Source organism: Ostrinia furnacalis, unplaced genomic scaffold (genome assembly GCF_004193835.3).
Source record: "Ostrinia furnacalis isolate ACB-3 unplaced genomic scaffold, ASM419383v2 OfSCF4658, whole genome shotgun sequence".
NCBI lineage: Eukaryota > Metazoa > Arthropoda > Insecta > Lepidoptera > Crambidae > Ostrinia > Ostrinia furnacalis.
Genome location: NW_021134897.1, coordinates 148,160 through 173,157, shown reverse-complemented (window position 1 = coordinate 173,157; position 24,998 = coordinate 148,160). Strand labels below are relative to the sequence as shown.

Genomic DNA, 24,998 nt, shown 5'->3' with positions numbered 1-24,998 from the left:
GTGTGTGACAAGTGAGTGTCCCCGAAGATACAATGCGGCCAAGAAGGGTGTCTCTCGACGGCCGCATTGTACCTTCAGGGACATTCACTTGGCGTTTCGGGGCATTCACTTGGCGTTTCGGGGCATTCACTTGGCGTTTCTGGCCATCAGCTCCTGTATGAGCTCGTGTACTCGCACTGAGTCCAGGGTCGGCAGGTAGAAACAGGAAAGGCGCCATTATTTCCAATGTGCCTACAAGAAGTTTGTTCCGGCGTTTCTTCTCAGCACTTGCCATATGTTTGTCTCGAAGCGCTGGTAGGGCCCAAAAGATAAGGAGACATGTAAAGTGCCCCATAAATTACATAACACTCTTGTGGCGGAGTTTTGGGCTGACACTGTGTAGGTTTGTTGTCGACACGAAAAGAAGAAGAAGTGCCCCATAAGGGCTACCATTTCTTTTTTTATTATTTCCTATATTTTGAGTTCATAAGTGCCACTTGTGGTCTAAACTATTAAACTAAATAAATATTTTTGATTTTGAACACTCACTTGGTGCCATTAGCGATCCTGGCTGTCAGCTCTTGTATGATCTGATGTTCTCTGGCTGAATTTAGCGTCGGCAGGGGCGGTTGGTGGATAAGGCAGGGGCGACCGGTGGATACGAGAAAGGCGCCCCTAGTTCCAATGTGCCTACAAGAACACTCACTGGGCGCCATTAGCGTTTCTGGCCGTGAGCTCCTGTATGAGCTCGTATACTCGGGCCGAAAAGTTCTCGAGTGACGACCACGGGCTGGAAGACGTAGCGTGGGCAGGCCTCCTACTAGGTGTACCGACGATCTGGTAAAGGTCGCGGGAAGAACGTATGAGCTCATGCACTCTTGCGGAGTCCAGGGTCGGCAGAGGCGGCTGGTGGATGCGTGATGAGGCGCAGTATGCTTAAAGGGTCACTTACTTGGCGCCATTAGCGTTCCTGCCCGTCAACTCCTGTATGAGCTCATGCACTCGGGCGGAGTTCAGCGTCAGCTGGTGGATGCGAGAGGGGCGCCCATTAGTCCTGTAGGGACACTCACTTGGCGCCATTAGCGTTCCTAGCCGTCAGCTCTTGTATGAGCTCATGGACTCTTGCCGAGTCGAGGGTAGGCAGAGGCGGCTGGTAGATGCGTGATGAAGCGCCCTCTAGTGGCCGCAGTATGCTTAAAGGGTCACTTACTTGGCGCCATTTGCGTTCCTGGCCGTCAGCTCCTGTATAAGCTCATGGACTCTTGCCGAGTCGAGGGTAGGCAGAGGCGGCTGGTAGATGCGTGATGAAGCGCCCTCTAGTGGCCGCAGTATGCTTAAAGGGACACTTACTTGGCGCCATTAGCGTTCCTGGCCGTCAGCTCCTGTATGAACTCATGCACTCGCACCGAGTCCAGGGTCGGCAGGTAGAAGCGAGAAAGGCGCCCCTAGTTCTAGTATACCTACTGAGACACTCACTTGGCGCCATTAGCGTTCCTCGCTGTCAGCTCCTGTATAAGCTCATGCACTCGTGCTGAGTCCAGGGTAGGCAGAGGCGGCTGGTGGATGCGTGATGAGGCGCCTTCTGGTGGTCGCAGTATGCGCTGCTGGTAAGCCTGCAATGAGGACACCTTGCAGTGTCAGTTTGGGATGGTAAGTAAGATAATGAGGTGAAAGTAAAAAGTGAGTTGGAATTAAAATAATATAGAAAAAGCTAACTTTGTCAAGAAGTACTGTGCCGTTTTTGTGGAAAAATAAAACTACTATAGAAGGAAAAATGGATAAATCATTCGGAATTTAACTGAAAGTCGTGAATAAGTTTGACGAATGAGAAGTAAGTTTAAAAAATAATAGGAAAAGAAGAAATACACCAAAAAAGGAGTATTTGGGGTACACACTCAAAGAGAAAACTAAAACAAATATCCCCAATATTAAAATTTTTTTTTTTTGTTTTTAATTTTTTAACATTGCCAGAGTAAAGGTCATAGCAGACTTATCAACTCGAAAAGGGATCAACATCGTATCAATTTTTGTAAACTGTCATCGCCTTTCACGCGCTGTCAACCGCGAGGCGAGGCGTTTACGTTACGGTGCGAATAAGTGTACGTTGAAGTATGGAGTATCATACAAAGAATACTGACCGCCTTGATACGGTTTCGATCCCTTTCCAGGTTGATAAGTGTGCTACGATACGACCTTAAGCCGTATTCGTTTAGATACGTACCTGTGGGTTAGGGTTTTCATTGAGGTGTAGTTGCATGGCGAGGTCCTGGATGTGTTGCAGCTCTAGTTCTGGATTAAGGGACTCTAATCGCAGCTGTTCCGGTAGGTTTCTGGAAATAAAATACATTATGTTAATATGAGCACTTATTATATGTCATTGATTTGGTTGAGACACAAAACTTACAAGATAAATGCATGTAGTGAGTGAAAGGGAGAGAGGAGCTACGTCGTTCGCCACTAATCGGTCACCGGTTTCTTGATGCGCAGTTATTGAGTCCATAGTCACGTATCAGCCTATTTAGTTGATCAGCGCGACTTGTGGTTTGCGATTTCCAGTTTCTACGATTGATCTCGTCCAACTAACGTGTGACACCGCTAACTTGTCATCTGAACTCCTTTGACGCATGACCTTAACACAAACACTAAGGCTGGTTTTAAATTGCGCTGACGCACGCTGGCCGTCAACGTTGACAGCCTAAATGTATGAAGCGTCGTCGCCAATCGATCAGCGTCACTCAGGAACGTTTCCTTTATTTTACAAACATATTGATTTCTTATCGCCGACGATCAGCGAGCTGTCAGTGCGATTCTAAAACCCGCCTTAGCCCTTGTGACGTAAGCAGCCTCATCAGTCCAGCAGCCGCAGCGCGAAGGCACACGCGCCGACGGAGCCCGACGTGTGACGTCACCAGTACTCACTGCAGCAGCTCGTCCCACACGTCGGTGGGCCGCCAGGGCGGGCCGCGCTCGCTGACCAGCCCGCTGAAGAACATGGAGTCCAGCAGCCGAAGCGCAAAGGGACACGCTGCCAACCCTCGCCGGCCCACGAAGCCGAGCTTGTGGAATGTCAGCACGGGTGATGGGTGGATGCGGATGATGGTCAGGCAGTGTCTGGGGGAGAAAGAGAGAGCAGTTGTTAAATTTCGTGCAAGTATAAATGTGTTCTTTGACACAGAGACGGTAGCTTCATCTTCGAAAAGGCGAGGACGCGCCGCCTAAAGGACTAAAAGAAACGAAACCCACCTATAACCCTGCAGTAGCCTGGCCAGCGTCCTCATGAAGACCGCTCGTATCTCTTAAATACATTCTTGGAATACATAACCCGTACCAGCATGGAATGTCTATCAAATTCTCCATATGCCTCTGGTCACTTATAGAGGGTTGTGCTCCTAAAAGACAAAGACCTGATGATGAAACCCACCTGTATCCTTGCAGTAGCCTGGCCAGCGTCCTCATGAAGACCGCTCGGATCTCCTTATCCCGCATATGTGGTGGTGACGCGCGCGGCGTCGGCGGGGCGAAGGCCGAGTCTGCGCAGCGCAGCTCCGGTTGTAGGACCCAGCTCTAACGCCGCTTGTAGTGACGTCAGCAGAGGGCCTGATGGTAGCGGGATACGGAAGGAACCCAAGAAGGCATAACCCGTGCCAGCATTGAGTGACGACCAAATCCTCCATAATACCTCTGGTAACTTATAGAGGAACCTACTCCTAGGAGGCTAGACTTGGTGATGGACCCACCTATATCCTTGCAACAGCCTGGCCAGCGTCCTTAGTTCATTTCATCCAAATGACGTCCACTGCTGGACAAAGGCCTCCCCAAGGTTTTCCACAATGAACGGTCCTGCGCTGCCCGCATCCAGGCTCTTCCCGTGACCTTCACCAGAGCGTCCTAGTAAGTAGGTAGGTAGGAAGTACCACCATTAGCGCCGCCTTTAGTGACGTCAGCAGAGGACAGAGGGGAGTTGTAGAGACTAAATGACCTGATAAACCCACCTGTATCCTTGCAGTAGCCTGGCCAGCGTCCTCATAAACACCGCTCGGATCTCCTTGTCCCTCATATGTGGTGGTGACGCGCGCGGCGGCGGCGGGGCGAAGGCCGAGTCTGCGCAGCGCAGCTCCGGTTGTAGTACCAGCGCCAACGCCGCTTGCAGTGACGTCAGAAGTGACCCTGAGGGTAGGGGAATATTCACGCCCGCCGGGATGTGGAGGGAACCCACGTCTAAGTCAGCCACTATTACGTCCAGCTGGAATGATAATAGAAAACAGAATTAAAATTGGGTCAGATGTAAAAACACTATACTTTGTCCAGAATAGGATGATAATTTTGACATCTTTTAATAGGGTTGGCTTAATTCTTACTTTTAATCTGTGTTGTTGTTGTTAAGTTGGAACCATAATAAATGTTTTTCTGTCTTTCTTTCTTAAAGCGTAGTCTGCACAAATAGAGACTGGCAGTTTAGGAAATTTGAAATGGACTCAAATACAGTTTGAACTGTCTCAGTATTCTCAAACTTAATTCACTTTCCGAACAAAGTTAGGTTTACTCAAACTGCTAGATACATAGACGACTCGGTGTCAATGTTTCGACTGTATTTATTAGACACAAAGCCAGTTTCTACTGACGTAGACTTTCATTAAAATTATTCAAAAAATTATTGAATTCTTTTAGTTACTCACCAATTCCGACACTTCTTCCTTCAAACTAGAATGCACGCCGATCAGGAACGGCGTGGGCGTTGCCAGTACCTCAGCCAATCCAGCAGGTAGTAGCGGTATATACACGTGTGCGTATCTAAACGGGAACATAAGAGCCGCTAGCGCCCTGCAGGCCGCTGCCAGGCGGGCGGCAGCAAGCGACACTAAAAGCACCTTATGCTCGCTCATCACTGCGCACCACAGTGTAACGGAGTTGTGGATGCCTGGAATAAGATTAATGTATGTTTCAATGTTTGATTTAAAAGACTTGTTACGCTATGCTTGGGTTAGGAGTGGGTTCACCTAGTCTTAGACTTAGAGCAGTGTTTCTTAACCTGTGATCCGCGGACCCCCGTATTGGAACATTTAACAATCGTAAGTAAATGCCAGCAAGTCTCGTAATCCAAATTTATTGCTGCTTTTCTTATTAAGGGGGTCCTTAAAATTGTGCTTGATTTCCTTAGGGGTCCATGGAAAAAAAGGTTAGGAAACGCTGATCAAGAGGACTATAAATTGACAGTATGACATTGATTGGGTTATAGTTGCGTCAGTAACTTGGATTTACGTTCAAATCATCAGTAAATAGGCAGTTGTCATTTTCACTTTCATACATGCAAGCTGTAAATTATCTGGCGAACATTACCTATGTTGAAATAAACTTCCATGTTCTATGGGCGGTCTGCCTTTAAGCTCATGGGGTCAGGTGTCCGGTTGGTGATGGACACACACTAATGGGACAGCTGGACCCAAAGCTCAAAGCAACTTCCAGCAGCAAACCCACAACGATTAACCTGTGACCCACCCAGTTGTCGATAGATTACCAAAAATCTTGTCACATGGCAGCTAGGGTAATTAATAATATTTCCATAACCCCGATGGACTAAGTTTAAGGTACATCATGTTCATCATATCCATCATCATCAGGATAATTATTTATGTGGAAAATCATACTGAATAAATCAATCAATACATGCAGACACACCATCCAGTTGACCTAAGACTGACGACTGATGGAGCAGTAAGGTTCTGGAATGGAGACGTGAGACGTCCACCCACCCAGGAGGTGGACGGATTACCTTATAAAGCAGGAAGGCGCTGGATGCAAGCCGCTTCCAAACTGCCGATCTGGAAGTCATTGAGGGAGGCATAGGTCTCATAGATTCCTCACAGGTTCAGAAGTGCCTCCGGTGGCTGTGTCCTGGAGCTGAAAAGATAAAGAGCTTACCTAATAATCTCAGCAGCAGGTACACAGCGTTGTGCGTAACAGGCATGGTCACCATCGCCACCAAGTTACTCATCAGAGTCTCGAGAGATACGCCCAGGTTCCGCCAGGCTTCATAGATTCCTCACAGGATCAGCAGTGGTTCCTGAGGCAGTCCTGTGGCTGAAATGATAAGGCGCTTCAAGAACTTACCTAATAATGTCAGCAGCATATTCACAGCGTTGTGCGTAACAGGCATGGGCGGCGCGGCCGGCGGCTGCAGCGCCTGCAGTTTACTAACCAAGGTCTCACCAGCCTTCATAGATTCCTCACAGGTTCAGCAGTGGATCCTGTGGCAGTTCTGAAATGACAAGGCGCTCCAAGAACTCACCTAACAATCTCAGCAGCATGTACACAGCGTTGTGCGTAACAGGCATGGGCGGAGCGGCCGGCGGCTGCAGCGCCTGCAGTTTACCGACCAGGATCTCAAGAGGCACGCCAAGTTCTCGCCAGGCTTCATAGATCCTCACAGGTCCAGCAGTGTCTCCTGTGGTTGTGTTTTAGCGCTTACCTAATAATCTCAGCAGCATGTACACAGCGTTGTGCGTAACAGGCATGGGCGGCGCGGCCGGTGGCTGCAGCGCCTGCAGTTTACTAACCAAGGTCTCACCAGCCTTCATAGATTCCTCACAGGTTCAGCAGTGGATCCTGAGGCAGTTCTGAAATGACAAGGCGCTCCAAGAACTCACCTAACAATCTCAGCAGCATGTACACAGCGTTGTGCGTAACAGGTATGGGCGGCGTGGCCGGCGGCGTGGCCGGCGGCTGCAGCGTTTAGTGCCACGGTACTAGCACACAGCCAAGCCGTATACCCATCAGGGTCTCGCCAGGCTTTATTAGATTCCTCACAGGATCTGCAGTGTCTCCTGTGACTGTGTCGCGCAGCCCAGCAGGTTACCGACCAGGGTCTCTAAGGGCACGCCAAGTTCTCGCCAGTCTGCATAGATTCCTCACCTGTGCAGCACTGTCTCCTGTGGCTGTGTCCTTACCTTATAATCTCAGCAGCATGTACACAGCGTTGTGCGTAACAGGCATGGGCGGCGCGGCAGGCGGCTGCAGCGCCAACAGTTTACCAACCAAGGTCTCACCAGCCTTCATAGATTCCTCACAGGTTGAGCAGTGGATCCTGAGGCAGTTCTGAAATGACAAGGTGCTCCAAGAACTCACCTAATAATCTCAGCAGCATATACACAGAGTTGTGCGTAACAGGCATGGGCGGCGCGGCCGGCGGCTGCAGCGCAGCAGATTACTGACCAGTATCTCACGAGATACGCCCAAGATCTGCCAGGCATCATCAGGGGCTCCTGTGGCTGTGTCCTGGAGCTGAAAAGATGAAGAACTCACCTAATAACCTCAGCAGCATGTACACAGCGTTGTGTGTAACAGGCATGGGCGGCGCGGCTGGCGGCTGCAGCGTTTGGCAGTCGCCAGTGCCACGGTACCAGCACACAGCCCAGCCGTATACCCATCAGGGTCTCGCCAGGCTTTATTAGATTCTTCACAGGATCAGCAGTGGCTCCTGTGGCTGTGTCCTTACCTAATAACCTCAGCAGCATGTACACAGCGTTGTGCGTAACAGGCATGGGCGGCGCGGCCGGCGGCTGCAGCGCCTGGCGGTCGCCGGCACCGATGCTGAAGCGCACCTGCGGCCCGCCCGCCGGCGGCACCAGCACGCAGCCCAGCAGGTTACCGACCAGGGTCTCTAGAGGTACCCCAAGTTCTCGCCAGGCTTCATAGATCCTCACAGGTTCAGCCGTGGCTTCTGTAGCTGTGTCCTGGAGCTGAAAAGATGAAGAGCTTACCTAACAATCTCGGCAACATGTACACAGTGTTGTGCTGTGGCGGCTGCAGCGCCTGGCGATCGTTGGCGCCACTTTACCAGCACATAGCCCAGGAGTTTACCCATCGGATCTCCCTAGATTCCTCACAGGTGCAGCAGTGGCTCCTGTGGTTGTGTTTTAGCGCTTATCTAATAATCTGAGCAGCATGTACACAGCGTTGTGCGTAACAGGCACGGGTCGCCGGCGTCAGCTCTACCGACCAGGGTTTCAAGAGATACGCCCAGGTTTTGCCACGGTTCACAGCTTCCTCATAGATTCAGCAGCGAATCTGAAAGCTATATTCTGGAGCTGAAAAGATGAAACACTTCAAGTACTCACCTAACAATCTCAGCAGCATATACACAGCGTTGTGCGTAACAGGCATGGGCGGCGCGGCCGGCGGCTGCAGCGATTGGCGGTCGCCGGCACGCCTAGGTTCTGCCAGGGTTCACAGCTTCCTCATAGGTTCAGCAGCGAATCTAAAAGCTATATTCTGGAGCTGAAAAGATGAAACACTTCAAGAACTTACCTAATAATCTGAGCAGCATGTACACAGCGTTGTGCGTGACAGGCATGGGCGGCGCGGCCTGCGGCTGCAATTTACTCACCAGAGTCTAAAGAGATTCTACTAAGCCAGGGTTCACAGATTCCTTAGCAGTGGATCCTGTGGCTGTGTCCTGTAGCTGAAATGATGAGACACTTCAAAAACTTACCTAATAACCTCAGCAGCATGTACACAGCGTTGTGCGTAACAGGCATGGGCGGCGCGGCCGGCGGCTGCAGCGCCTGGCGGTCGCCGGCGCCGATGCTGAAGCGCACCTGCGGCCCGCCCGCCGGCGGCACCAGCACGCAGCCCAGCAGGTTACCGACCAGGGTCTCTAAGGGCACGCCGAGGTTCTCCACCCAAACTGTGTAGATTATGCCGAGGCAGTTCTGGAATTGATAGAGGAATACGCTCTTTATATCAAATGCAAATATTGGTCTCGCTTTTTTCTGATAGCAGAGGCAGTTGCAGAATTGAGTGAGGACTATGCTTTTTATACCTGCAAATTCCTATCAGTTTTACTACCTAGAAAAATAATTAACTATAGAAAGATTCATTCCAAATTCGTGGATAAATGCTGCCTGCATCAATGCTTAAATGAAATCCGCCATTTTGTGAAACCATGGGTATCGACCGAATGTGTTACGCATGCGCATTTAAGCTCACGCCATCTTCTAACGGACAAGATTAAAAACTCACGTAAAATCACTTAAATGCCTTAAATCGCTTCAGACTCCTACATTAATTTAAAAATAATTGTATTTGATTTGAAAAATCATACACAAGTCACTAAAAAGTCAATCTCTTGCAAATTCTTTGTTCAAATCATCAGCCGCCATTTTGAATCAGTTTGGTGAAAGCAACGCTAACGTTCTACGCAGGCGCCTCGCGCATGCGCTGTACATATGCACAAAATGTCTTTGTCTGATAAAGAATCGATGAAAAAGAATCTTAAGTATAATATATTCTATTATTGTATCTTTTTAGTGCAAGACACGAGCTCAAGCCTAACTACAAAGATGTTATTAAAAAATTTGAAAGGTTGATCATCAGCCGCCATTTTACTGCAAGTTTCATGAAAGCAACGCTAACGTTCTACGCAGGCGCAACACGCATGCGCTGTGCGCACACAAAAAGTTTCATAATCCGCCAAGTGTTGAAGAACAAAAGATATTAACTCTGTCTTTTTAGTATAAGACGAGAACTCAAAGCCATGTGTAACTGAGCAGCTGTTGTCCAAAAAGTAAAGAAGTTGTAAGTGTACATCCATTATTTTCTCATTAATATCTGCAATATACCCATTTCAGATTTAAAAAGTTTATTTGAATTTATAATTTCAACTTTTTCTATTTTAATTGAAGAGACTTGCTTCAAGAAATTGCACAGGGCCTAGTTTTAATATTAAGGCTCTGTTAACTAAGGCCAGCCGCCATTTTGCTTCATCTTAAGAGGCCACGCCTCTTCTACGCATGCGCTTTGCACACGCATGCGCCGTTACCGTACACAATTTGAAACAAATTTTGTAATATATTCCACTAAAAATACTAGAAATAAAGACTTTCAAATTACTTTCACTGGGTTTTGCTTCTGTAGAGCGAATGTAGAGAACCCTTTCCTAATCTGTGCTGCTATATCAGTAATAAGGATGCGTCCGCCATTTTGAATCCACAATATCGATTTTTCACTTTCAGCCCCAAATCCACTACATCGGCCTACAAAATTAAATAAATATCCAAATATCCATCCATAGCGATTTTTAGGATACTAAATTAGTAAATTCAAGAAAAAAACTCATAGTAGATACCTACTCTAATATGGGGATGCGCCGCCACCATTTTCAATTTATTTGACTGAGCAACCGAAAAAGTAGGAAAAAATAATATATTATTTAAAAACAATCCCACACCTGAATTAATTTTCGCAGAGATACACTGATTTTAAAAATAATTTAGTATTATAATAAGGTCTCAACTAAACTGCAAACTCTCGATGCATAGCCGCCATCTTGTGAACCAATCGATCGAGCTCCTCGCATTATTTTGTTAAAAAAAAGTTTTAACAATTCGCTAGAATTTCCGCGCAAACAAAGAAAACTCTTTACATAAGATTTTCCTCATTAACAAATAAATCGCTAAGGTTCTATTTATAGCTCCTATTGAGCCCCGAAGCTAGGCCGCCATTTTATTTTGCCCTAAATGAGTTGTATTTTAGAAGAAAACTACAATATACGGGCACAAACGCGTAGCAAAAGACCCCAGAACAAAGAAGAAGAAAGAACAGGAACAAAGAAAGAAAGAACAAAGAAGGAAAGAAGTGCTCATGCTTACCCTGAAGGTGTCGATGTAGTCCTGCCGGGAGACGATGACGAGACATTTGGGCGCGTACATGATGCTGTGGTGGGTGATGTTCGACACCGGCCTCGAAGACTCCAGGGACTCCTCGTCCTGGAAAGAAAATCAATATTATTCATGGAAGAAAAAACCAAGTATTTACCTAAAAGGGAGGAAAGACTAGAAAATGGTGTTCTAGAACCTAACTATTCGTAATTAATAAAAATTGAAGAAACAATAATGATAAATGACTGTAAAGCAAACTAATTACCAGTGGCCACACCCATGATGAAGAGCTTCAAGTGTCCATGGAACCACCTGTGAAGCGACCGCTCCTGTCTGCGCCTCCGGATGGAATGATAGATTACTGAAACCTTATCTAAGGCCAGGAGGGCAGGAGGGGAGGAGGGGGATGCAGTAGCGTCGCCCGGGCCTAGCCAGCCTCCGCTCCCGCGCCCCGCTGCATCAGATTGATGCCAAAGCAAAATGCAACTTATACTTGCAATCAAATGCACAGATTTATGTGATGTCTGCACCTAGACACCTGAGCGGGGAACGGGGAGTGCGGTATTACCTCCCGCTACCCCGCAATGAGGGTCACCCTGCCACCCGGGCAACTCAATTTGCCTGTACGTACAACGAAACGCTGTATGACTGGGGTGACCATTAATATCTCGGTACTAGGTCTCTACTGGGATTTATGATCTGATAATGAGTTTAACCCATTCACTGCGGGTTCGAATCCACCTGTTGAACGTTACCGTCACTACGAGTTCATGGAGATGTCATGACCATGATGATGATGAAATAACGACTAACTTAAATGTTCCTCACACAACTCCAGACAGGAAAAAGTCCTGGAAGATTCACATAAAAAACTCGCTGGAGAAACTTTTCTAATCCCGGAAATTACGTCCGCACATTGTCAAAAATGTTCCGAGTTGCAATCTTTTACCCATTGTGAATGTTCACGACAGTCGTTCATAAAACTTTCCCCCCTTAAAACTGGATGATATGACTCTCCTTTGAACGTAAGGGATGGTCAACTTTAGATAAGTTCGAGAGGACAAACAAGAATAATGTTGGTCTTGAGTAATCATGCAAAGTAATAGTTTCAAGAGGCGGGATTTATACCGTTCAATGCATGTATCATATTATTATGATGGATATTTTTTTTCAACGTATTTACTTTTATTAAGTCCTTTGTAACTTGGCACTTAACTGATTAACAATTGTGCACAGTATTACAGAACCATTATTTTCAAAAGGTGTTTCAAATCTTGGACGCAATCCAAGTTTTCACGATACGTTCAGTGTAAATCGCCCCTTTCGTAGTAATCAAGTCAGCAAAATTCTTAGGGTTGTCGCCGCGTAGAAGCCGTCCAAACACCTGTTGCTGTCGAAGTTTTTATTTATCTATGTATGTATTTAAAATGAAAAGGGGTTCTAACAAGACGTCTTTTTAATACGAGAGCAATAAATCAGTCCCGATTACAATCAATTATCACCTGGGGACTCTAGTATTCACTCGTCTGGGGGTGGGGGGTGACTTGATATAAATAGACTTGTAGTTGGAGAGGGACGAGAGACGCAACATACAGTCAATAATAATTGCGAATATTGATCATCTGCAATTTTTGGGGTTCTCATAACAGCGAACGGGGTTCTCACAGCAGCCTAGGATGCGCGGGGAAAATGCGCAGAATGGCTCTGGGACGCGGGATGAGGGGCGCGTATCCCGTGGCAACCCTGGATTTTTCTGAGTACAAAAGGACGGTCGATGAGTCGCTTAACGACAGAGAGTACTTTCAGATAAATTCTAAATCGACGATCATTGTAATACATTGCTTGATTATTTTTAAAGATAGGAATCATAAATGTGTCGGTCAGTTTAATTTCTGACATTTAATGAATGTCTGTAATTTCATATTATGACTCTAGCAGCTGGAATGCATGTCATTAAATCAGTATCTTAAGTAGAGGATGAGCACACTCATGTAAATTGCCAAAATGAGTCAAAATTTTAAATTCAGGAACCGGACTTATTCATCTAAAATTATTTTCAGCTCTCTCTACATTTGAATTGAAACCAGGCATTAATTAAACTACTATGAAAAAACTATCATTATAAATGCATCCTGTATAGTCTGATTTTCTTTTGCTACGCCCTGTGGACCGGCGCGAACCTGTTGATATTCATGACCAATGATTGAGATGCATGTCTGGATTCCACGGCTGTCTACTTTAAGCCTTGGCTACACTAGAGACAAAATAAATAAGTAGATATCTTTGAGAGTTTTTATGTCTACATGTTGATGATACACGTTCGAGCGGAACCAAACAGGTTGCTAGTTCCAGCACCCGCTGTCGTAGTTCAGTCATTTTCTGCTAGATGTCGCTCCACTTGTCCCCTTTTTTCCGGGGAAAAAATGAAATTGCATACCTAGCCTGCGGGCACAGGGTAGAGTAGATTATGTAAGACTCCCCTTATCGGAAGGAAGGATGAGGCATAGCCACTAAAATAAGTTCAGTGCTCCGTTAATCACCTTAATGGTTAAGAAATAAGGGAATTAAGAAAGTAGCAATCCTAAACCCGAATCGTTAATAGCGCCACTATTTTAATGTGAACTATCAACGAACTACAGAAACCTACGCGTTTTAGTTCCCACCAGATATAACAGATGGCAGTACTGGTGATTATTGTTTAACAAGAAGTTGAAAATTGTTATCACCGAGATAGGTGGTAGGTACTTATTTCAAGTGTATACTAAAATAATTAAACGAAATAATGTACCTACCTACATATTGGCATGATTATTAGATTGTTTATTAATTCAATCAGCATTCATTCTTGAGGATTTTATCTACTACAACTGGCCTAGTTATGAGTTATCAAGATTACTATGTATGTATCTAGTTCTACTCAAAATACTCAAATGCGATTTCTTGAACTGATAGAACATTATTGGTATGAAGTGAACAATCAGAGTTTAATTTGTCAATTTCATATTGTTACATATTTTCCAATAAGCTCTTGGCAGTAAATTGGTGTGATAGTCCAAATAGTCTGGAAAAAATATTTCCCTGGAATATTGTGAGCCGCTACGCTAGCCCTACAATCCGTTAATCGCCCGGCGCCGCTTCCGCCGGCGACGCGGAAACCACGTCGTGCGATTACCAATTCAAATTGCAGATGTCGTTCTGTATTAGCCACTCTGAACCACTTGGTGATACTTCTGTCTTCCAAATTACCATCTGGGCTCCGTTAAAGGGGTTACCTACCCTCAAAAACGTTAGATAGCCTAAATGCAGCTCTGATTAGTCACTCTGACTGAACTACTTCACCACTTGGTGACACTTCTGTCTTCCAAATTACCATCTGGGCTTTGGCATAGGGGTTACCTATCCTCAAATAATGTTTATTTATTAGCAACTAGCTGACCCGGCGAACTTCGTACCGCCTTAGCGTAGAGATTTTCTTAATATTTTTTTCCGTAAGAACCATCCTTGGACTTCCACAAACATTTAAAAAAAAGAATTATCGAAATCGGTTCAGCCGTTCACACGTGATGCCGTGACAACGCGAAACGGGTTTCATTTTTATATACAGGGTGTTAGGTAAATGGGTATATGAGCCGACACTAGCACATGTTAACATGGGCATATAAATGGTATGGTGAAGTCAGAAATTTGATATCATCATTTTATTTTTTTTTAATTTTCATACAAAATAAATTTTATAAAATCCGATTTGTATGAAAATTAAAATAATTAAAATGAAGATATCAATTTTCTGACTTCACCATACCATTGATATGACCATGTTAACATGGGCTAGTGTCGGCTCATATACCCATTTACCTAACATCCTGTATATAGACTAGCTGACCCGGCGAACTTTGTTCCGCCTTAATGGCAATAAATAAGCAGACTTTTTTTTAATTTCGAACGGGAAATCGGTTCAGCCGTTCTTGAGTTATAAGTGGTGTAACTAACACGACTTTCTTTTATATATGTCACCGTAATATTGTGAATTCCGTCAGATTATAATCTGACGTAGTTAAATTACAATCTAACCTAACCTAACCCACTGTTAGTTTACAATCTCACGCGTTATATTATAAACTGACAGAGTTCACAATTTCACGTTGACATATATATAGATAGATTCTGAGCCACTCGGTGACACGTCTTTGGTCAAATTAGCATATGGGTTTTGGCCAAACCAAGTTACAAAGACACTCTTTTTTTATCCACAACGAGGAAGCTCTTGGCCTGCATCTCATCTGATGGAAACTGATGATCAGGCTGAAAGTGAAAGCGAACTATCTTGCCTCCAACTGGCAATGTTGCTATAGTTTTAATTCCGAAATAGCTTCACAGAGCGAGAAGTTATTGATATGACTATGAGCCGCACATGTTAACTCTGCTTGCTGGGTAAAATATTTCGATCTATCACCTAATTTAACACCAATGTCATAATATAATGTTATGGCTGACAACTTTAAACTTTAAGAAATTAACATTATTAGCACCTAACTTCCTAACACTTCAGTGTTTACATAGCAAACATTATAATATCGTCAACAAACAAACATTGCCAATATAACTGTATGTTATCAACTCGATAGGCCTACACGACCACACGTGCGCTTGGCTCGGCTAATGTGGTGAATGTTTGAACATGTGCGCGCGCGCAAATATTTGACAGCGGATGTCACAGTGCACGGCTGAACCAGTAGAGCTACTCTGTGCTAAAATCGATTCTAAGGCTGGGTTGCACCATCTTTCTTTAACTTCGACAAACGTCAAAAATCTGTCAAAATCCATACAAAACCACTGGATAACGTTATAGTTACGGTCAAAGTTAGGTGGTGCAGCTCAACCTTAGGCCGAGTTAAAGTAAAATGGCGCAACCCAGCTTAAAAGTTAAAAAATTAAAAAATCGATAAGTCTTTGATAGATATTGGACTATTGCGTATCGCGTGCCAAGCGACTGATCTGACCGATCTCCGGAGACATTGGGTAAATATGAGCCAGCATTGTTATATGAAGGAACTTCGGGAGTTGATAATCTAGGAGTTATAATAAAAGTAAATAAAAACATCAGATTAGATCACCAAAAAAATACACATCAAAACAAAAACCGAACAAACGAGCGTAGTACACACGCAACACGGTTAATGAATGCATACGAGCGGTTGCATTTCTAACGCACTGACGTAACACGATCGCGTTAAACGCACGCACTTCAATTTGTATTGAAGCTGAAATATGCGGAACACACTGATATTGTTGACATTGAGACCTTATTTAACCCTGAGTAAGAGCAACTTTTGTAGTGTGCTAAGCACACTAGGATGTGAAACATCACCTAATAGAGCCAGCTTTTCTTCACCCAGGTGAGCAAAGTGAAATAATCGAAGAAATGGATGAAGAAATTATCATCATTGACGAGGTTCTTCCAAAGTAAACCTTTATTAACAGATTTAAAAAAAGAGGTAATCAATAAGAAAGGATCTTGGACTTTGACTGCTTTCATCTCCTTTGTTGTTTTCTTTAACAATAATACATAGAGAAGAGTAGACACCGTAAAACTGAGTAAAACAAGTAAAAGTACTACACTTACTTGAAAATAAGTAAAAGTTCGGGCCTATTGCAACATTTACTCAAAACAAAACGAATACAAGTAACCGTAAGTAAAAATACTTATCATTTGTTTAGCAGAATTTTATTGTAACTTTGTACTGATTAAATAACCATGATGTAGCCAAAACACGCCTCGACGACACTGATTCAGCAAAGGTTATTGTTAGTTTATTTACATTTTGTCGTCGATAGTGGATTGAATGAATAACAATTTAGCGTAATCGGTGCTGTCGGTACCGAGTACGATATACGACTTTCAAAGGGCTTACGAATAATTTATTCGTCAAATTGTCGAATGACGAGTAGGCTGAATGACGATTTATCGAGTATCGAATCAATTTTATTTGTTTCATTTACAAAGACTAATTAAGGGAGAAATTTAATAACTTAAAAAACAGAGAAATAGTTCGTTGTCCCGACGTAGATTTATGTGTTACTTTCAGAAAGTAAGGCATGTACTTAGTACAGTTTGCCTTCAGTGATGTTACACTCTTTATTGTCTCTTCCTACTTAACTAAAAATAAATGAAATAATGCAGGAACACCAAGAATTTATGTTTGCTAGAATAGAAATACGTACTTAATAGATTTCTAAGATAGTTACAAAGCTTTTAAGTTTAAAGGTGTCCATCAATTTTAAAATATACAATATGTAGTTCATAACATTGAATACATTTTCATAACTTCCAGAAAATATTCCACGTACCTACCATACAAATCAAAGTCCCAATACCAATACACTTCGGAAATAAATCTCCGGGCTAAATTGAAATGTTCGAACGTCTCGAGAGCAATTTCATAGCGCATTTCCGTAATATGAAATGCACATTACGTAAAAATCATTCGGAAATTGAGTTGTATAATAGAGTGGAAGATGGAAAAGCTGAACGAAATGCAGCTATGACTTTGAGAGACGATTCCCTTCGAACTGCAAGCGCAAACAGATTTATGATAGTACAGTCGCCAGGATATTAGAATAATAATTCATTTTGGCAAAAGTAACAATCATCGTTTTAGCCAAATGACGTCCACTGCTGGACAAAGGCCTCCCTCCCCCAAGGATTTACAAAACGACCGGTCCTTCGCCTCCTCAGCCAGTCACCTCCCGCGACAATCATATAAATTAGTAATTATTTCAGTGTTCAGTTTTAGAGATTTGAAGGTATAAAATATTCCATTTTAGGTAATGTAGAGAGCCTTTTCTGTTGTATCATTGTTTTTAATTAATGTTAACAACTCGTGCCCACTCTTTACATGTACGCACGTAACTGTGCACCATGATTTTAGCCGTTCATTGGTTAGTTTACCGACTTGAATACAAATAGTTTCAATAATCATCTTTTGAAATACACCGTGTAAAACCTGTTCCGTTTTGAAACGATTTAACATAAAACTTGGACATTTAAATAAACTAAACTGAAACATTCCTAGTTTCCTTATCCATTTATGAATATCGTTTGCATTATTTGCTATAAATAAAGCGGGTTGTTCGAAAGCGCGATGAAAGATAAATATTTAGAATTGTACGTTAGTTATTCATACAAGGAAATGGAAGGAGGATGAAAGTTATAGATTAATCATTGTTTATTTGTGTCATGTTACTTGGTAGTTAAGTTTTAGAGTAGCGCACACCGTTGATTTTTAGTTGGCCGATAGTTGTGCCCGTTTTTAATTTGTATGAAGAATCGGCCAAATCGGATCGGCGTAGTGTGCGCACTCCCATACATGCCTATACTGATCAACTGCCCGACTAAACTATCGGCCGATAAAAAATCAACGGTGTGCGCCTACTCTTAATGCAGTGGCTTAAATTTATATTTTAAAGTAGGTACAAAATCCCATCAAAAAATATTTTATGTTGTTTTAAGCAGAGATGAAACGGATATCCGGCAACTATCCGGTAGGCCGGATATCCGGCCCTAATTTACTATCCGGCCGGATGCCGGATAGTAACTCACTATCCGGCCGGATACCGGATATTAAAAAAAAAACGACAATTTCCTATTAATACAATGAAATATGTACATTAATCTTTGAGGTAAATATCAATAAAATGGCTTACAATAATGACGGCTTTTATTTAAAGTCCAAAAAGTTACAAAGCCATATTAAGGCCTTTCAAAACTAATTTATTTTTCACTCTAATGACGAATACATAGATAAATAGTAAATATCTGTTAATGTCGAAATATTGTCAAATAAAATAGGCGATTTTTTTTTCACTGATGGTCTGATGACATCATGCAACTACACTGTTCATCACAAAGATCGACCCTCCCGCGACAAGCACTTTCAAACGTATGCATCCCCACTTCTCACCAATATTGGCACCATTTAAAAGCCTAGTTCTAAACTTCATTTAATTAAAGGAAAGGTTTTTACCCCAAAAATGTGTCTGTAGAAGAATCTAGAGTCACTTCTTCAAAAATAGGTAGTTACGCTTGAGCCGACTTTTATGGCTATAAAACTGTTAAGTTGGGATTAATCGCTATCCATCTGTTAAAGAGGACACGTGAGATCACTATTTGGTTTTATAACCATAAAAATGGGTCTAATTGATGATCAATGGGAACTGGGATCAATTATTGATCCCAGAGGTGAGCCCAAAGTGAGGTCTTTTTTCAAGTCACATTTATTGTATATCGCGTTTATGTTAATCGTTTATTAAGAAATTAAATGTGTTTTTCTTTAAGGATATTTATTGGGCTTTCAAATAACACCAATATTGTTGGGGCACCATGACTGTGTCAGTAGAAACGAGTTTTACTGTAAAACGTAGGTGGGCCGATTTTTGTGATGACCAGTATAGTTAAATTTTCGCTATTCAATCACACACTCACGATTGCAGCCGAAATTGAATTGATCTGCCCTCTAGACAAGTGGCAAAATCTGACATTCTAGTCTATTCTACTAATAGACCCACTGATCGCGTTCAAAGCACCTGTGCGGCACTATTATATACTCGTCACGACATGCAACGAGACAATGGGCCAACTATCCGGCCGCCGGATATCCGGCTATCCGGCCTAGCAGCTGGCCGGATATCCGGTATCCGGCCAAACAACTATCCGTTTCATCTCTAGTTTTAAGACATTACCAAATTTCCTAAAAAATCCGCATAACTCTGTTTACTTACAGGTTACTTACCAGACGCATAATATTATTGAATAACATACGATTGTCATACAAAACAATAGGTAATTTCCTAAAAAAAAACAATTGTTACTACTGTTTTTTGGCAACACTCTTACTCCTTCATGGGTTTTCTCAGCTATCTACACTTATGTATCAGATCTATCTGTACAAGTATCTATTAGATCGCTAAGTGATAGTTAATTTGTAAATTGTATACATATCACCATAAATAGTATTGATAAGCTATCTGTTGCAGCCAGCCTTGAAAGTGAGAGGTTTTATCGGATAAAAATTACCTAATCAAAAGTACTGATAACGAATGCTCCCCGATCACATGCTAATCATATTCGTCACACAGTCAACGTCAAATACTTCGTGACACACACAGTGGCCAAAACGTTGACAACACAACCTTATTCCAATGAGGGTTTTCGCGAATGAAAGATCCGCTAGATGGCGGGACGTGGATGTGGGGTCTGACTGCTGCGTGATTGGTGGATTTTGACATATCTGTCAATGTCATGTCAAAAATAACCAATCATGCAGCATTTGGACCTCGCGTCTACGTATTGCCATCTGGCGGATTTTTCATTCGCGAAAACCCTCATTGTAACAAAGACGTGTTGCGAGCTCTTTGGCTACTTTGGGTGTCCCGAACTATTTGAGGCTGACTGTACTATAGCTTAGGTAAATAAAAAAGGTTGAGGCTGTTTGCTAGATACAAAAATACGTAAATTTGCGCTCATTGCGCCAAAAATATTTGAAAATGGCCACATTAAATTCCTCCGGGCAAACCGAAAATAATTGGGTCGCACGCGGCAAACGTTAGGGTTGTCAAAATTTGCAGGTATGTATGTATTTATCACTGCTTACTCATACAAGTACAACATTAAACGATTATACATTAACAGTTAAAATCTATTTTAAAACTACATCATAATAATGAGAGAGCGGATTTTGTAAGTCTTCTATAAAATGAAAAATAGTATAATTCAGTACTGAAAGTTGGCCCTGGTACAATAATTGTCCACCAAGTCTAATTAACAACCACAATAAGAAATTTTAGTTCTTAATAAAGTGAGTAATTTTTAGCATTGTAGATCTTTAAGTATGGATAAAATGATTACACTATGTATATCAGTCTAACTGCGAGGTGACACCCCTAGCGAGTCTAGACGCCCATTGTTCACGAGTCGCATCGCGCGACAATGATGACAACACGACGCACCGCGAGTGTCATTAACATAGACAAAAAGTCTACATTACTGACACCAATACAATGTACAAAACACAGCTGTTCTTGACAGCTAAGACTGATGATAAGAATGTAGTCGACAAAAGATTTACAAACATTGAAGATAATAACATTTGACAACTCTTGAGTCCGTAATGGAGTACGTCCAACAACATAGTGGACCGACGACCTGATAAAGATAGCAGGAAGGCGCTGGATGCAGGCCGCTACCAACACTGGCTCCCCGCTAATCCACGCTAAATTTTGTCAGTGTGTGCGTGCGCGCCGCATACGTATTGGCGCGCTCACATACAAACAGCGCTCGGTGCGTTTCTATGACGATGACCTACTCATTTGTATTTACTCTGGCAAGACACAGGGGTCAGAATTAGATTCGCAAACTGATAGGCATTGTTCCCAATTCCGTCAGATAATTGAATAAGCAAGGGCCCGTGAATGAGGCGCTTGTTACCGTCATCGACACTCCCATTATACGAAACTCCTATTACCCTCCAATGGGGATATCATAACAAGGGTTGGTGAAATTGATAATTATTGAAGGGATACATGAAAAGTTAGATAAGGTATAGATCACAAAATAGTAACAAAGGGAGACAGTGAAGAAAGTGCATGAATATGAACTGAACAAGTTTTATAATGCTGTCATCTTCAGTCAGCACATCTTTTCCCAAAGTCATAAACTAGCTAGTTCATGTGACATAATTAAGAACTGTAACGGAAATTTAGTAATCAAACACTATAATATGAATGCGAAATTAAATTTGATTCGTTACGTTTTACATTACTAAACCATGTTTGATTATTTTGTAGATCTTGAAATTGAAAAGGCACTCTTTCTACTCTTTGTCATAAATACTTAAAGGTACATAAAATAAGGGACTAATTTTTTCTGCAGAAAACACATCTCAAGTTAGGGATATAAAAACAGATTACTGACATACGAGTACACTTATAAAACTAGTCGCTATCTCAATTCTGAGTCATCCTCTGTCGGCAGAAAGAATTACAACAAAATAAATAGGTTTTGCTTTTTATGAACAAAAGTAACACCCGACCATGAGGTAAAGGTACTTACATGAACTCAGTTTTTCTATTACTAGTTTGTACCAATTGTACCAAACACTCATCGCACTGAGGGCCTCAGAGGCGCTCGGCACTCCTCAATTAAATAGTGGGCAAAAAAGAAGCCACCAAACGTGGAGGAGGCAAAAAAAGATTAATGTACGATGCGATCGGTTTTTTGCAACTTTCGTGGACGAGAACGAACGAAGATTGGAAAGGTGGTCATTTAGGGATCGATAAAAAGATAGACTTCAAAACACGCATTTATAATGTTGGTAGAATGTACGTTCGTAACTTTATTAATCCACTATCTGACACAGCAAACGTTACTCATTATACACGCAAAATTTCCTAAGAATCGGTCAAGCCATTTCGGATGAGTTTTGTTACAAACACTGTGACACGAGAATCCGCTAAGAACGATTTCACAAAACTCCACCCAAATAAAACGGGGTCCACTGATAAGAAGTCGCGGGCGGCCACTAGGTTTTATTAGAGAAGATTTTAAAGACAAAGGACAGTATCCTGTAGACCATAAACTATCACCGAAACCCATAATGAATGTACATTGTACGTACTTCCATTAGTCACTCAAATGAATCAGCTTGGAACAAGCCCGAAATATATTCCTTCCTGCAGCATTAGCAGTCGTTATTTTTATACCAACTCATTACAAAGCTGCTCTTCCTGTTTTATAGTCTTCCAAGATTAATGAAAAACCAGGCAACTTAAGGCAAGTGAGAGTTGCAGAGATTTATGCTACGGAAATAAATGAGTCGTATAGAATGTTGCAAATAAGTACCCAGCTAGTACGTTATCTAGTATTTTGCACTGGGAAGTTGGAAACGCAACGTGGAACTAATTGCTTAGGAAATCAACGATGGACAAACGACTAGAGCATTGTGAGGTGATAAACAGTAAATTAATGCTATCCGATCAATATTATTATTCGGTTAGGTACTTTTCATCATCAACATCCCGTTGCAGTCCACAGCTGGACTATGAGCCTCCTCCACTTTAGTGGAGGGTTTTGCCATAATCACCACGCTTGACAGGTGGGTTTCTCTTATTTTCAGTTAAAATGATGAGGATGAATTGAAATTCATAGCCTAAAAACATTATGTACAATATACCACATCCACCATAGTGTCTCATCCGCATCTCTGTACGCGAACATCTCAAACGATTACGCGTTCACAAGGCCGTCGACCCAGACATCTCTAGCTACCGATAACGTATTTATCGGTATCCCATCCATCCATCCCGGCATTCCGGGACCCGCACAAACGGTTGTAGGCAGATTCCACGCCGTTTGAACCGCAATAGAGGTTAAATTGTACCCTTGGTATTTAGGATAATGAAATGAAACATTTTTGCCTCTTTCTTTTTTGTAAGCCCAACCTGTTACATGGAGCATTTTTGTGTACGGGACTATTCCCTCCCACCGCTGCAACTACTGTGTAGCCAGGATCTACAGCTTGACCGCCAATAAAAACCCAAACAGTGAAGGTCAAGTTTGTCCCGGGACTCATTTTTGTGTAATCGAAATTTCTATGTGTCAACAACAAAGCATTACACTCGAAATTTAATCTCTAGTATTTACCTCAGGCAAATTGCAAATGCCTGGTGGAAGGGAGCACCTTGTGATTATGCGACTTCTAAACGAAATCCGCGAAATCTGGGACAAGGAGTCCCAATCGACCGGATCCCGCTTTGATTGATTGAATAATCGAGAGCTTATTGGCCTACTAATACACATTTTTTGTCTTTAAAAGATGAAGAACCTAAAGCGCTTAAATACTGGTTCTATTTCTGTATTTCCTGCTTTGCTATATTTATAAATAACACTTTGTAACAATCAAAAGGATTATGACTAAAGTACGGGATAAAAGGCCCATTCTTTATCCCATGATATAACCCCGCCATTAGAGCTTGTGGTTGCGGTAACCAACATCACAGAATAGATGATGGTGCTCCACATAAAAGACGCTGAACCACTTTGGCGTGCGTGTTTGAATGTGCCATAACCATAATACATGTAATCCTTCGGCACTTGGGATAAAAACATTGCTCGGTCCATCGATAATTTATATTGCTTCACCAGAAGTAACACCAAGGGCTATGCTTATAAATATTACACAATAAGCCGTTTTTCCTTCTTTATCTAGGTTTTAGGTACCTATTAGTTGGGAAAAAACCTTCGATTCATCCTGGATATCTGAGGAAATGTTTCTATGAAAAGGACAATGGTGGTAAACTAAGTCAAACCAGAAATGTTAGAGCACCACATAACATAGGCAAACTCTAAACTTTTTACTCACAAAACTCTACCTACACAACAGGAAATCTACACTAGATTTAAGTAAGCAAGACTGCAGATAGTAGAAAACAGGATAAGCGATCTAAAGAAGAACGGTCATCTGTGACCCAGGCCCGACAGAAACGAGACATACCTCAATTTATTTGTCATGTCTTAATTAGTTAAATTATATATTTTTTATATTCGAAATCTATGTATAACACCAAAATATTAACCTTTGTTTTTGTTCAGGCCTTATACAAAAACTAATACAAAATGCCTATTTATCACCAAAATTGGTAAATGTATGTACCTAAATGTCTATTACAGCTGCTATGGAATGTATCTAGGCGACCTGGAGATACAGCCGGATTATACAGGGTGGTTATACATATGGAACGATAAGTGATCTCACTCGATTATTTCTAAACTATACAAGATATCGAAAAACTAGTTACTGATTCTGAAAGTGCTTCACGAGCTCTTTCAAATGGTACCAATAATAGGTTACAGATTATGGAAGCTGGTGACACTGAATTTTTGAATTTTATAACTTCTTGTTTCCACCCTGTATAATCCGGCTGTATCTCCAGGTCGCCTAGATACATTCCATAGCAGCTGTAATAGACATTTAGGTACATACATTTACCAATTTTGGTGATAAATAGGCATTTTGTATTAGTTTTTGTATAAGGCCTGAACAAAAACAAAGGTTAATATTTTGGTGTTATACATAGATTTCGAATATAAAAAATATATAATTTAACTAATTAAGATATGACAAAAAAAATGAGGTATGTCTCGTTTCTGTCGGGTCTGGGTTTTTTTTGTATGGGGCGTGACCGTTCTTCTTTAAAAGCTTAATAAAAGGTTAAAATGAAGTTGCTACCGGTTGTAATATATGTATAACTTGGAGTGCAAGTGTGGTTTTGTTCCCCAGTCGACGAAGTACATGATGTCGTGCCCTGCGT

At 42.4% G+C, this 24,998-nt stretch overlaps 1 protein-coding gene across 1 annotated transcript in view; it reads right to left on the bottom strand.

The window, feature by feature from the left end:
• Sbf (SET domain binding factor) overlaps positions 1 to 24,998 on the bottom strand; it is a 107,325-nt gene that overhangs the window by 56,201 nt on the left and 26,126 nt on the right. The window contains exons 4-10 of the mRNA XM_028314302.1: positions 10,626 to 10,742; positions 8,468 to 8,687; positions 4,656 to 4,897; positions 3,972 to 4,222; positions 2,899 to 3,090; positions 2,201 to 2,309; positions 1,456 to 1,592 (exon numbers count right to left, since the gene is read on the bottom strand). Of these exons, the coding sequence (XP_028170103.1) occupies positions 1,456 to 1,592; positions 2,201 to 2,309; positions 2,899 to 3,090; positions 3,972 to 4,222; positions 4,656 to 4,897; positions 8,468 to 8,687; positions 10,626 to 10,742 (1,268 nt within the window). The remainder of the gene's footprint in view (positions 1 to 1,455; positions 1,593 to 2,200; positions 2,310 to 2,898; positions 3,091 to 3,971; positions 4,223 to 4,655; positions 4,898 to 8,467; positions 8,688 to 10,625; positions 10,743 to 24,998) is intronic.